This window comes from Hydra viridissima, unplaced genomic scaffold (genome assembly GCF_058129835.1).
Source record: "Hydra viridissima isolate aposymbiotic clone 2 unplaced genomic scaffold, HvirCarnegie_v1 scaffold_13, whole genome shotgun sequence".
Taxonomy (NCBI): domain Eukaryota; kingdom Metazoa; phylum Cnidaria; class Hydrozoa; order Anthoathecata; family Hydridae; genus Hydra; species Hydra viridissima.
In genome coordinates this window covers 11,650,113-11,663,126 of record NW_028324312.1, presented here as the reverse complement: position 1 = coordinate 11,663,126, position 13,014 = coordinate 11,650,113, and the positions used below count along the sequence as shown (strand labels likewise).

The 13,014-nt window shown below is 31.2% G+C and overlaps 2 protein-coding genes across 2 annotated transcripts in view; one reads left to right on the top strand and one right to left on the bottom strand.

Moving 5' to 3' along the window:
- Positions 1-11,626, bottom strand: part of LOC149880534 (uncharacterized) — a 70,158-nt gene extending 58,532 nt beyond the window's left edge. The window contains exons 1-3 of the mRNA XM_090070824.1: positions 10,922-11,626; positions 9,068-9,127; positions 5,153-7,493 (exon numbers count right to left, since the gene is read on the bottom strand). Of these exons, the coding sequence (XP_089926950.1) occupies positions 5,153-7,493; positions 9,068-9,127; positions 10,922-11,354 (2,834 nt within the window). The 5' untranslated portion in view covers positions 11,355-11,626. The remainder of the gene's footprint in view (positions 1-5,152; positions 7,494-9,067; positions 9,128-10,921) is intronic.
- LOC149880535 (uncharacterized) lies at positions 2,041-4,491 on the top strand. The gene is made up of 2 exons (XM_090070619.1): positions 2,041-2,908; positions 3,098-4,491. Exons 1-2 carry the CDS (start codon positions 2,308-2,310, stop codon positions 4,489-4,491), a joined length of 1,995 nt encoding a protein of 664 aa, XP_089926745.1. The 5' UTR covers positions 2,041-2,307.
- Positions 11,627-13,014: the final 1,388 nt, after the last annotated feature.

Below are 13,014 nucleotides of genomic sequence, written 5' to 3'. Positions count from 1 at the left end.
CACCAGAGCTAAAAAGTTTTGCTTGCAGTTGGCTAAAACATTCTTTTGATAAGTTGCTGAACTTTGTCTCTGCATAAAACTGTTGAAGTAATTTGCGCCAAACTCTTTTGACATGACAATAAACGCCAACATCTAGTGGCTGCTGAATGTGTGACGAATGAGCTGGTAAGCAAATTAACAAGATATTGTTTTTGATACAAATAAGTACGATCCGATAGGTGACATGTGTCACATGTCCATCTAAGACTAAAATATGAATGCCTATAATTGGATAACCATAATTAGATTTTTTTAATTAAGTAATTAATTGATTAAAGTAAAGATTAAACTAATTAACAGGGATTTTTTTAATGGCATGAACATACACGCCAGTGAGCCGATTCCGAATTGCTTATCTCTCCATCCATCCGGATGGAGGTATGGCGGAAAAGGCATCGTCTGGACCACTTAAGCACCAATTTCTACACAGGCGTTTTTTTGATTTAAAAACAATATATGGAGCAAGACGATTACCAGCAGCACTAATGCAATTTCCAACTGTATAATGGATTTTTTCATTGTTGCCAACTAATTTCAATGGTCGTTTTGCACCACACCGGTAAACTATATGTTGCTTGCCTTGATCACCAGAAAAGCCAATTTTATCAAAATTCCACAAATGACATGAAGTATTTTCATTGATTCCTGCTTCGTTGAATTCTCTTTGCAGTGTTTTAAAATACTTTGCTACTATTTCTTGCGTGCAAGAAGCGGCTCTGAGTGATGAAATATTGCCTAGGGCCCTGATGCTTAACTTATGGCTCCACCGGTTTATGAAAAGCTTATACCAATCTCTCCCTGGTGTACCATTAGGAAACAAATGAGATTGACCTTGGTGTTGCAAATAGTTGGTAACTAGTGTGATGACGTCATTGTAAGTTCTACCAAAGCCCCAATCGGATAATTTGATTAGGATATCTACCAAAATTGATTCAAGTTGTTGCGACAATCTCGTGTTTGAACCACTCCCAAATGTTTCACCTATGCCGTGGACACGCCTGTGAAGAGTTGCTACTGGTATGCTGAATGATTGAGCAGTTTTGTTAAGTGAAATTTCACCGCTTTGTACTTTGGCCACTGCAACTTGCTCTTCGGTGTTTGGTTTTTCTTTTTTCTTTGAGAGCAAGTTGTTTCGAGGCAAATTTTATATAAGAATAGATTTAATAAGAATTGATTTAAAATTTATACAAAAAATTTATAGAGATTGATTGGTCACTTGAGATTTAATTAATAAAAGCCGCATTTAACAAGTGAGCAATTAGCGTATTTCATTCAACCCCACATGTCTCCGTTTTCGTTTTTATGTCATAACTTTTTTCCCTGAATAGCAAATTTAATTTTGAAAAAAGATTCTTGACCAGCGTAAAAAGTTCTACCAGAATACTTATTAAGTTCATTATTATCAAATTTAATTTCCGAGAGTTTTATGTCCATTTTTCAAAAAAAGAAAAAAAATATCCTTACGCCTTCGAAAACGTAACAAATTATCAAAAAACTTTTTTTTTTTTAATTAAAATTTGTTATCATCTTACTCAGAAAAAAATCCTCTACAACATGATCAAAAAATATTTGCAAAAAGTTTATTCAATAAATAATTAAGAACAAAAGAATAAGCATAGTCATAACTATTTCATTCTACCCTCTATTTCATTCTACCCTGTTTTACTATAGACCTTTTAATTTTATATTTTACTTTTACATAAAACATCATTCGAAATTTATTTAAAACTTCTCCCAAGGGTTTGAAACTTCGCGTTTCTAATTTTCCGGCTGTAAAAAAACTATTATTAATTTGAAACTCTTTCGAAAGAATTTTAATTCATTTGCAAACTTCATTCATTAACTCAATAGAAATTCATTTATTCTAATGAATTCCTCCATTACATTTTTACTTTGTTACCACTTCTATCATCTTCAAACTTTTTTTTATCGTACATTGGATAAAGAACTTCCGATAGAATAAGATGTACACACTTGTCCAAAATTGGAAATAACTACTCCGAAGCTTCCCGAAAAAACCCTTTGGAGCGGAGTATCTACATATGTTCCTGATTAGAAAAATGAAAAAAATGAAATCCTTCATGACCGTCCGAGCGAGAAATTTCAGTTTAAAAAATAAGATTTTTGCCAAAAAAAATTTTAATTTTTTTTTTCAAAATTTGATGAAAAAATCAGTTCTTAAGTATTAGTGGCACATCCCTAATAAAATATTGAACCAAATTTCGGGAAAAGGCATTTTAATGACATATTCATGTTTTCATTCGTGGAATGCACAACTCAAAAATGCCAAACTCAGCAAAAAATCATGAAGACTGTCGGAAGTCAGTTTGTCTCCTCTGTATGAAAAAATGTTCTAGGGAGCTAACAAGTTTTCTTAAAGACCAAGTCAAGAGTCTGATTTCTCAGGATGTTGACTTTTGTGACACACGAGTCCCACTTGGAATGTGTGATTCTTGCAGACTGCTTCTGAGGAGAAAGAAAAATGGTGAGAATGTCTCTGTCCCTCCCATTTTTGATTTCTCATCTGTCATCCCTAGGCCTGAGGCAAGAGGACAGCAGTGTGATTGCATCATTTGCAAAATTGGACACCTGAAAGCATTGCAAAAGCACCCATTTGAAATGCCACAACAGCCTTTACCATCCCAAGACCAAAGAAGATGTTCTGATTGCCTCTCCTTAATTGGAAGAGGAGTACCTCATCAATGCAATCAGTTCACATTCAGGCATAACATAAAGATGTTGGCATCAAAAGATTCCAAAGTCAGTGAACAGATTGCTTCAGCAGTCATTTCATCTAAAGAGGCTTCTCCTCATGGAACCCTAAGAATAGCACAAAGTGGTGGTGGGCGACCTTTGCCAATTACTCCAGGTAACAGTAACTTGCAAATCTTTTATCTGATAGTAATTAAAACTTTGTCATTGTCTTTGTCTTTTACAAAAGAAAAAACCTTTAACAAATAAAATTTGCAGTTCAAATCTAAACTTTACTTTCCATAAAGAAAACTTGGTTGTTTATGTGAAAAATTTGCTCCTACTCATAGCAATGTTTTTAATACAGGTGCAGCAAGCGCAAAAAGACTCTTTGGTGATGAAGTAGTTCTAAAAACCCAAGACCTTGCAAACATTCAGACAAACACAGGGCTGTCTAATGCAAGCGTCAAAAAATTGGCCTCAACATTGAACCATGTTGCACAAGCCAGAGTTGTTGAACCTCAATTCCGGGCAAAATTCCATCAAGTAGGTACACAACTATCTGAACATTTCACTCACACAAACGTAACTGTGACACATGAAAAGTCTCAGACAAAGAAACAAATTGTGGTTCACTGCAAGAATCTCTCTGAACTTCTCAATGATGTCTTGCTCAAAAGACAAGTGTATAAAGAGCACATAGTCAAGCTTGGAATTGACGGTGGTGGTGGTTTCCTCAAGGTTAGCCTTGGGATTCAAGAAGATGAATTGATTTCTCAAGTTCAAGCTCCACCAGACAAGAAGACACTTACATCTTTTGCAGCAAAAGACAGTGGTGTGAAATCTCAACTTCTTGTTGCTGTAGCAGAGGATGTACCAGAAAACTATGAGAATTTGAGAACAATACTATCTCTCATCTTCTCTGAGCGAGTTGACTTTCTTCTTTCAAGTGACCTGAAGGTGGCAAACCTTGTGTGTGGGCTTCAGTCACATGCCAGCTCACACCCTTGCACATGGTGTGACATTGACCACAATAGGTTATCACAGAATGGTAACTTTCGAACCTTTGGATCCATCAGAAGATCTTATGCCTCATTTAAAGCAGCTGGTTTAGACATGAAAAAGGCTAAACAATTTCAGAATGTGGTGCATGTGCCCCTCTTGGATTTTTCTGACAATGCACTTGTTCTTGACATCATACCACCAATGGAGCTACATCTCCTTCTCGGTGTAGTGAACCATCTGTTCAAGGCACTAAAGGACTCCTGGCCTGAGGCTGAAGAATGGCCTAAAGCTCTTCATATCAAAGAACAGCCTTTTCACGGAGGGCAGTTTGCTGGGAATGAATGCCGCAAACTCCTCAAAAATGTTGACCTTCTTCAAAGACAAGCAGAGAATTGTTCAGCTTTTCATGTTTTTCCATTCATCGACACTTTGAGAAAGTTTGATGCAGTTGTGAATGCCTGCTTTGGAAATCATCTGGATTCAAACTATTCAAAGAAAATTGACCAATTTCAACTGGCTTTCCTCTCCTTGCCAAAAGTAAGTGTGAGTCCAAAAGTCCACACTGTCTTCTTTCATGTCAAGGATTTCATTGATCGTCACAAAAAGTCTCTTGGACCATTCAGCGAACAGACAACAGAAGCCCTTCATCACAGTTTCCGAACCCACTGGGAGAGATACAAAAGGCCTCTGGGTCATCCAGACTATCCAGAAAAGTTGCTGAGTTGCTTAGTAGATTTCAACAGCAAGCGTCTTTAATGCAAAGTTATCAAGAAAACATCGTCTCTTTGTTTCAGTTTATTTATGTTTTAGTTTTTCAAAAAAGCTTGACTAACTAACATTAAAGCTGCCCCCAACTCAATTTTTTAAAGAGTACATTGTTTTCTCATTGTTTTCTCACATTATTTCTTTGTTATGTGTTCATAGAATAAAAAGAATAAAAGCAATCTACAGTGGACAATTGTTAAATCATTTTAAAAAAAATCAAAATTAAACTTGCTAAACAATCATTTTACTTTTGATTTTGAAGTTTTTTAAACATTTTAGTGACTTACCCATGCATCAGGGATCTGTTATGTAGTGTAGATCAATGTTTAGTGAATAAAAAATGTGTTTTCTTTTGATTGCAAAAAAATATTTTTTGTCGCAATTTCTTACATTTTAAAACTAAAATTTCTCGCTCGGACGGTCATGAAGGATTTCATTTTTTTCATTTTTCTAATCAGGAACATATGTAGATACTTCGCTCCAAAGGGTTTTTTCGGGAAGCTTCGGAGTAATTATTTCCCATTTTGGACAAGTGTGTGTAATAATCGTATAAATCTATTTACATATTTCTAATAAATTAACATTAATCGGTATATAGGAAAATAATTAAAATAGTTGACAATTTCGATTTTCCATTTCTCTCCGTTTCAAACAGATTGCTATATTATTTTTTGTATCCAATGTCGATGGATGATTGATACCTAAAATATCCGTTCGTATTTTTTCAACTTGATAATAAATTTCTAAAGCTTCATTATATTTTCCCATTCCATACAAACAGTTTGCTATATTATTTTTTGTAATCAATGTTGATGGATGATTGATACCTAAAATATCCGTTTGTATTTTATCAACTTGATAATAAATTTCTAAAGCTTCATTATATTTTCCCATTCCATACAAACAGTTTGCTATATTATTTTTTGTAGCCAATGTTGATGGATGATTGATACCTAAAATATCCGTTTGTATTTTATCAACTTGATAATAAATTTCTAAAGCTTCATTATATTTTCCCATTCCATACAAACAGTTTGCTATATTATTTTTTGTATCCAATGTCGATGGATGATTGATACCTAAAATATCCGTTCGTATTTTTTCAACTTGATAATAAATTTCTAAAGCTTCATTATATTTTCCCATTCCATACAAACAGTTTGCTATATTATTTTTTGTATCCAATGTCGATGGATGATTGATACCTAAAATATCCGTTCGTATTTTTTCAACTTGATAAGAAATTTCTAAAGCTTCATTATATTTTCCCATATCACTCAAACAGTTTGCTATATTATTTTTTGTATCCAATGTCGATGGATGATTGATACCTAAAATATCCGTTCGTATTTTTTCAACTTGATTATAAATTTCTAAAGCTTCATTATATTTTCCCATATCCGTCAAACAGATTGCTATATTATTTTTTGTATCCAATGTCGATGGATGATTGATACCTAAAAAATCCGTTCGTATTTTTTCAACTTGATAATAAATTTCTAAAGCTTCATTATATTTTCCCATATCCTTCAAACAGTTTGCTATATTATTTTTTGTATCCAATGTCGATGGATGATTGATACCTAAAATATCCGTTCGTATTTTTTCAACTTGATTATGAACTTCTAAAGCTTCATTATATTTTCCCATATCATACAAACAGAGTGCTATATTATTTTTTGTATCTAAAACTCTTTCGTTCTCAGCTCCATAACATTTTGTGTTATACTTTTGAATGGTGTTAAGTATGTTCATTGCTTCTTGAAAAATACCTTTATTTGATAGAAAACGTCGGATTTTCTCACTTTGTAGATGGAACCCCTCGCACATTTTTGATTCGTTAATATGAAACATGTGGATAAAATGGTTATAGAAGTGCTTCCCATCGTCAACGTGTTCTTTTACGTTTTCCAATTGATATCTCAAAATATCGACGATGTTTTTTTTGCATATTTCCGTAATTTCTTTACGTTTTTGATAACATTTACATGTTAACTGTGTCATTTCGTGTATCGTGTAAATGTCTTTGTCATCGTCGAAACGATCAAGCAACGAATAACTGACTAATAATCTTATTGCTCTATTTATCAAAAGCTCTTCGTTTAGTTGCAGGTGTTTTGAAATACTGTGAATATACTTTTTTGTAATGTGTTGACCATCGCAATACGATAAATGGTTTAAAAGCTCTAGTGATTTTTCATTCGATGTTTCTATTTTAGTTAATACTAAGTTGATTGACGTTATGACAGACTTTGTTTGCGCTTCGGTTTGGATACTTTCCTCGAGCATTTTGAAGGGATACGATCGAAAAAGATCTAAATATTCCTGCAAAGAAACGCTGTTGTTGTTTATATAGAGAATGGCTTGATTAATGGCGAGTGGATGATATTGAAGCACTTTGGTTATTTCTTTAAGTTTTTCGTCATCGTTTGTTAATATTTGTTTGATGCTACGTTTTGCGAAAAGAAACGCATCTTGAGGCGAGAAAGAATGAATTTGCACTTGAGTAACATCGGTAGACCAAGATTTCAATTGGGATGTCACCAAAGTAAATGCATTTTTTTTATTTGACACATATTTTTCAAATATCTTTACACTCTCATCATCCACGTTGTCGAAGATGTATAATGTTTTTTCATTTTCGAAATAGTGATGTATTTTTCTACAAATTATTTCAATATCGAACGGATCGCCTTGAGAGTCTTTTACTCTTAACCCTAGTTGGAGACAGAGATTAGTCACAGAAACTTGTATTTTGTCAAATGCTGCATCCACCCACACAATACTTTCAAAATGATCGTTGTAAATTGCTGCATACTTTCTAGCGAGTTGAGTCTTTCCTATTCCAGACAACCCAGTTAAAACCGTGATTGATTTACCCGAATCGGTCGTTTGACCCACGTATTTATGAATTTGATTAAGTTCATCGTCACGAGAACAGAATGCTTTTATTGGAGGTAGGACTCCGAAAACAGCGTGTCGGGATGTTAATTCTAAAATACAAAAGTTTTATTGAGGATTGTTTAGAAATTATTTTGGAACGGTCAGCATTTTGCTGTTCGCTGTTTTTTAGTTTTTGATAGAAAAAAACAAAATGAAATACAAGAGACTTCAGAGAGGATTAGGACGACGATTTTGTAAAAAAACGTTGCACATGACTCAAGTTTAACGCCGAGTTTTTAGTAAAAAAGATCATTAACTGCTAAACGTAATTTTTGATGCGCTTCTTTTCTAATGGTGATGCAATTTGTCTTTAAATTAGTTTTGCTTCAGTTTCAACTGCAGTTAAAAATCATATTTAAAACTCTTATGGTTTTTTTAACAAAAGTGTTTGACACGTAAAATACTCCCAGTGGAATATTTAAAGTTTAGTTTGAGAAGCAATCGCTGTAAATCATAAGAATTCAAAATCGCGTTTCTGAAAAAAGTATTTAAAAAGGTGTGAAAAAAATTTCTATTTGAAGATAATTATGATCCGCAAGTAAATCGAGACAGAAAAATTATTTTCATGTCACATGTTTAGTTTTTACTTTACATTTTTAAATTATTAATATTGAAAACTAAACTAAAGGCTATAACGCCTTTAATTTGCCTTTTAATGTATTAATCCTAAAAATGTACAAATAATTTTGTTTTTACATTTTGATTAGGATGAAAATTTGTAAATGATTAACAAAATAAGGTAAATAAATAAATATAATGAAAAGGTATAAACTTAAAAGGTGTGAATTTAAAACCAAGAAATTCCATAATTTCTTTAAAAATAAAAAGTTTTCGACAAATTAACAACTAGAAAATATTTAACTTGGATTTTATGAGATTTGAAAAATTTTTATCGAAATTTGGATGGCTCTTTAGTGTATTTTGTATATATTTGTATATATAAATATATATATATATATATATATATATATATATATATATATATATATATATATATATATATATATATATAAATACAAAAAATAAATAATAATAATAACAACAACAATAATAATAATAATAATAATAATAATAATAATAATAATAATAATAATAGTAATAATAATAATAATAATAATAATAATAATAATAATAATAATAATAATAATAATAATAATAATGATAAAGATAATAATAATAATAATAATAATAATAATAATAACAATAATAATAATAATACTAGTAACAATAATAATAATAATAATAATAATAACAATAATAATAATAATAATAATAATAATAATAATAATAATAATAATAATAATAATAATAATAATAGTTATAATGATAAAAATAATAATAATAGTAATAATGATAAAAATAATAATAATAAATGAAAATAATAAATCTAAATAATAAGCTAAAACAAAATCAACCTTCAAAAAGCAAAGTGAAGAACGAAGTCATATCATGCCAATTGACTCATCAGTTTTTTCAAATCTCCTTTGATTATGGCTAAAACCCTCTAGTATTAACAATGTCTCTTTTCATTATCTGATTGTTATGTTTAAAATGATTTAAACATAATTCATACAATAGGAATGTACATACTAACAAAAACCTAAACACATAGCTAACAGCTTACCAGCTTTGACATCTTCACGAGGCTTCTCGGCACTTTCTGTTTCATCTCCAAACGATTTATCTAAAGAGCACATTTAATAAAAATTGAAGGAAACTCTTAGATTTTTACGTTTTTTTTATTTTGGTGTAAAACATGTGTAAAGGATAACTTTTAACTTTTATCAGTAATATATCAAACCAAAAAGATCAGCCATTTTATTTTGCTGCTAAAAAAATATAAAAAACTTTTTTCACTAAACTTTCTATAAAACTGACTTTTATGAAATTTTTTTAGTTAAGTCAAACTTTAAACAATGTTAAGGGTTAAAATCGTGCAACTTGCTTGAAGGCAAGTACTTCTATTTTTTATTCGAATCCAGTCTTTTAGCCATGTGTAATAATTCACATAACTTCAATTAAAAGCATTCTCACGATGTTTCTTATTGATTTCATCGTAAATTGCAAAACTTTTTTTTTATTCAAATACAAAATTATTCGAAGCTTCAGTTTTCTTCAAAAATAGATGCTCGCACTGACCAGGTAAATATCAATTGTTAACAATCACCTTGTTTTCTATTACAATGTGAATGGAATAATGTTTCTTTAGAGAGTATCCTGTCTGCTCACGCGTTTTTATTTTATGTATAAGCAATGATCAAGAGTTATTCAAATACTGGTGATTTTAGCGGCATTTGACTTTTGTGGAAATCAGCACTGACATTATCGCGGAAAATCAACGTATAACACCTGTTTGACAACTTTATCTGTAAACAACCACAAAAAGCTTTTTCTGCTTTGCCCATAAAAATGATCTCCTTGAATATAGAAAAAAGATCTCCTTGCTTACCCAATTTCCTAAAATTTATGTTTCAGCAAGTCTAAGAACTTCTCAATTACCACTATTAAGAATGGCATATAATATCTTACATTCTTCGATGTAAGATAATATGAAAGAAAGATAAGTCGAGGAGGCTCTTACTTTCGACAAAACGATTTTTTCAGTAAACTACCGAACAAAGTTTATTTGAAGTAAAAAACTTTATAGGAAATTTGTAAATATCTTTTAACATTTTACTTTTTTATATTTTGTTCCTTACCATTTTTGGTAGAGATTGAAGAGTATGAGTCATATGAAGTATGATTACTAAAGATGCATCTCTGGAGATGCACGTGATTAATCTTAAATAAAAAAATACATCACTATTTCGAAAATGAAAAAACGTTATACATCTTCGACAACGTGGATGATGAGAGTGTAAAGAAAGACTTCACTGCAACTTCCGTTAGAAAAATATTTTTCCACTTAAAAAAATAAATATTTCTCGCCATGTTTAAAAAAAGAAGACGCAGATAGTTGAACGAAAAAGTAAGCAGGGCGACGTAATTAACGTGCTTTTTGTATTTTGAAGTCGTCTGAGTCAGGATTGTGTCATGAAATAAGAAGCTGCAGATTAGAAGTTGTAGTGAAATAAGAAGCTTTAGTTAGAATATTGGAAAAAACTCTTGATCTGCAAAAGACCTTGTCTTTTGTTGCATGTAACATGTTATCTCAATACGCCTTGATATAAAATCAAAAAATATTCTCCTATTATTACCAGTCTAAATTCTTTCGTTTCAAAATTTAACTGTCTCTAATGAGGAGAGTTGGAAGCGACAAAGAAAAACAAAACAAACATGTATGTGAGCGCGCTTGCTTACACCACTCAACGCCTAAGTAATAACTAATTGAAAGAAGGTCTGTTCTACATAAAACTGAGTAATTGATATAGTTTCTTTTAGATTAGGAGAAACAATGTTGGAATTAAATAACAGTTATGCAAAAAGTTAATTCACAATAGAACTTTATAAAGTTTCTTATAAAAAATTTTTTGCGTACCTTCGATCGAGCAACTTTTCCCGATATGAGTCCTAATTTCATTTAGTATTTTCTTCATATTTTCTTCCTTATTTTTATAAAGTTGATAATATATCTTCCCTGATATAATAAGAGCTAACTTGGAAGAAGGGGGAGGGAGGTAGTTTTCAACTTGAATAGGTATGATTTTTTTCCGGCACTCATCTGCATGCGTGTATTCTCTTTCGCAGTTATGTGAGTTCTGGTATTCTTCTGAGATGAGCAACAAAATAACTTTGGAGTTTGCTACTGCTTTTGCCATTTCTTGTTTTAAATCACCGCCCATGTTCTGTTCATCAATCCAAACCTTTAAACCGTTTTCAGTCAAAACTTTATGTAGATAATTAGCGCATTCTTTACCAGTTCTCCAATTATAAGACACCATTACGTCCCAATATTCGTTTTCTGTAGTCATTTTCAGTAGTCAAAGCATAAAAACTTGTATTTCAGTATAAACTCTCAGCATTATAACTTAAACCTTTTGAAAACATGTGAAAAGTCTCAAACAAGTTGTTGACTATGTGCTGTTGACAAAATGACTTAAATCAGCACGATAAGACAAACGTACCAATCATAAGTCTAAAAGGTTTTGTTAACCCAAAGTAAATCAAATATTAATGCAACATTTGATTAGTTGATAACAACGCGATGGACTTTGATTGGTCAAACACAACCCACAATACATACTTGAAGGTTTACAACTAAATATAAAGCATAAATCAAAAATAACCCCCAAATTTCACATGACATATTTTATCAACCTGCAAAGCAATCTTTATCGCGTTTAAGTTAAAATATGCAATGAAACTTTGTGTTTAATAAAACTTAATTTGATTGGTTTAATATGCGCTCCTATTGCTATATTCTTAACGTCCGTAAAAATGTGTGACAATAAATAAGATGAAGACTTCATTCTATTAAAACGATTTGTTCTTGGTTCTCTCATCTGGATGAAACAAAGTCACTTAAAAAAAAAAAAAAAGGATTTATTACGTGTCATACTCAATGAACTATTTCCTTCTATTATCATTTTATCAGTGTTAGAACTGAGTTTCTGGTTGTCATTAAAACAGTGTTGAACTTTAACGCAGCCCACTGTTTTACGTTTCATGCAACTGTACATGCAACATGTCCACCAAGTGTTTCGGGTGTCTTCCACTTTTTGTCGAACGAATTCGTTGAGTAAAGCTTAAAGATTATGTTTATAATTTCTTTCTCCCCCCCCCCCCCCTCCCCTTACACCACCTTCACAATATACCATATCCAACAAAAGTATACATTTTGTTGAACCTCGCTTTAAAGCCAACCCAGTAAGTAACACAGCGTTAGGAACTTAGAGCATTAAAAATTCGTAGGGAATTTCTAAAAACTCTTAGGAAAACTGTTTATCGATTGAACACGATTAATTTCAGCAGCCTTTAATTGTTAATTACTCGAAATTAACTTATTTAATTTTTGCACAACGAAGCTAAAATGTTGTTGTTTGATTGTGTTGGTGTTAAACGTTGGTTTTCATAGTTATCAGGTTAAAATGAATAAACAAATGATAGAGGAAAAGTTTTAAAAAAACCTTTTCTCAAAATCAGATCTTTTTTTTTTTCACAAGTTGACGTCAAAATTGACCAGTGCTGCTCTTCAGTTGGATTTAATTTACGGCGATATAGAGACTCAACCAATCGAAAGAAAAGGAAAAAAGTAAGAATTTAAAATAAAAGTAAAATTGAAATTTAACTTTTTTTCCAAAATTTGTTTACAATCTATCATTAAAACATCATAATTTCAGTAATAATCGAGGCAAAAAGAGTTGATTTAATTTAATTATTTCTAAATAACTTATTTTGAATGAAAAAAATATAAAAACATGTTGTGCGTTGTCTTATTTCAATTTTTATTTCTTATTGGTAGGTACCAACCTTAAAAATCACCAATAAAAAACCTTAAAAATCACGAGGAGTAAAATTTAATTTTTACTTTTTTCCCAAAACAAACATTTTTTTAAGAATTTTTAATTTTGTGTGTCAAAATGCCAAAAAATTCCATTGGGTCAAAAAAAAGTGTACATTCTCCACAATTTA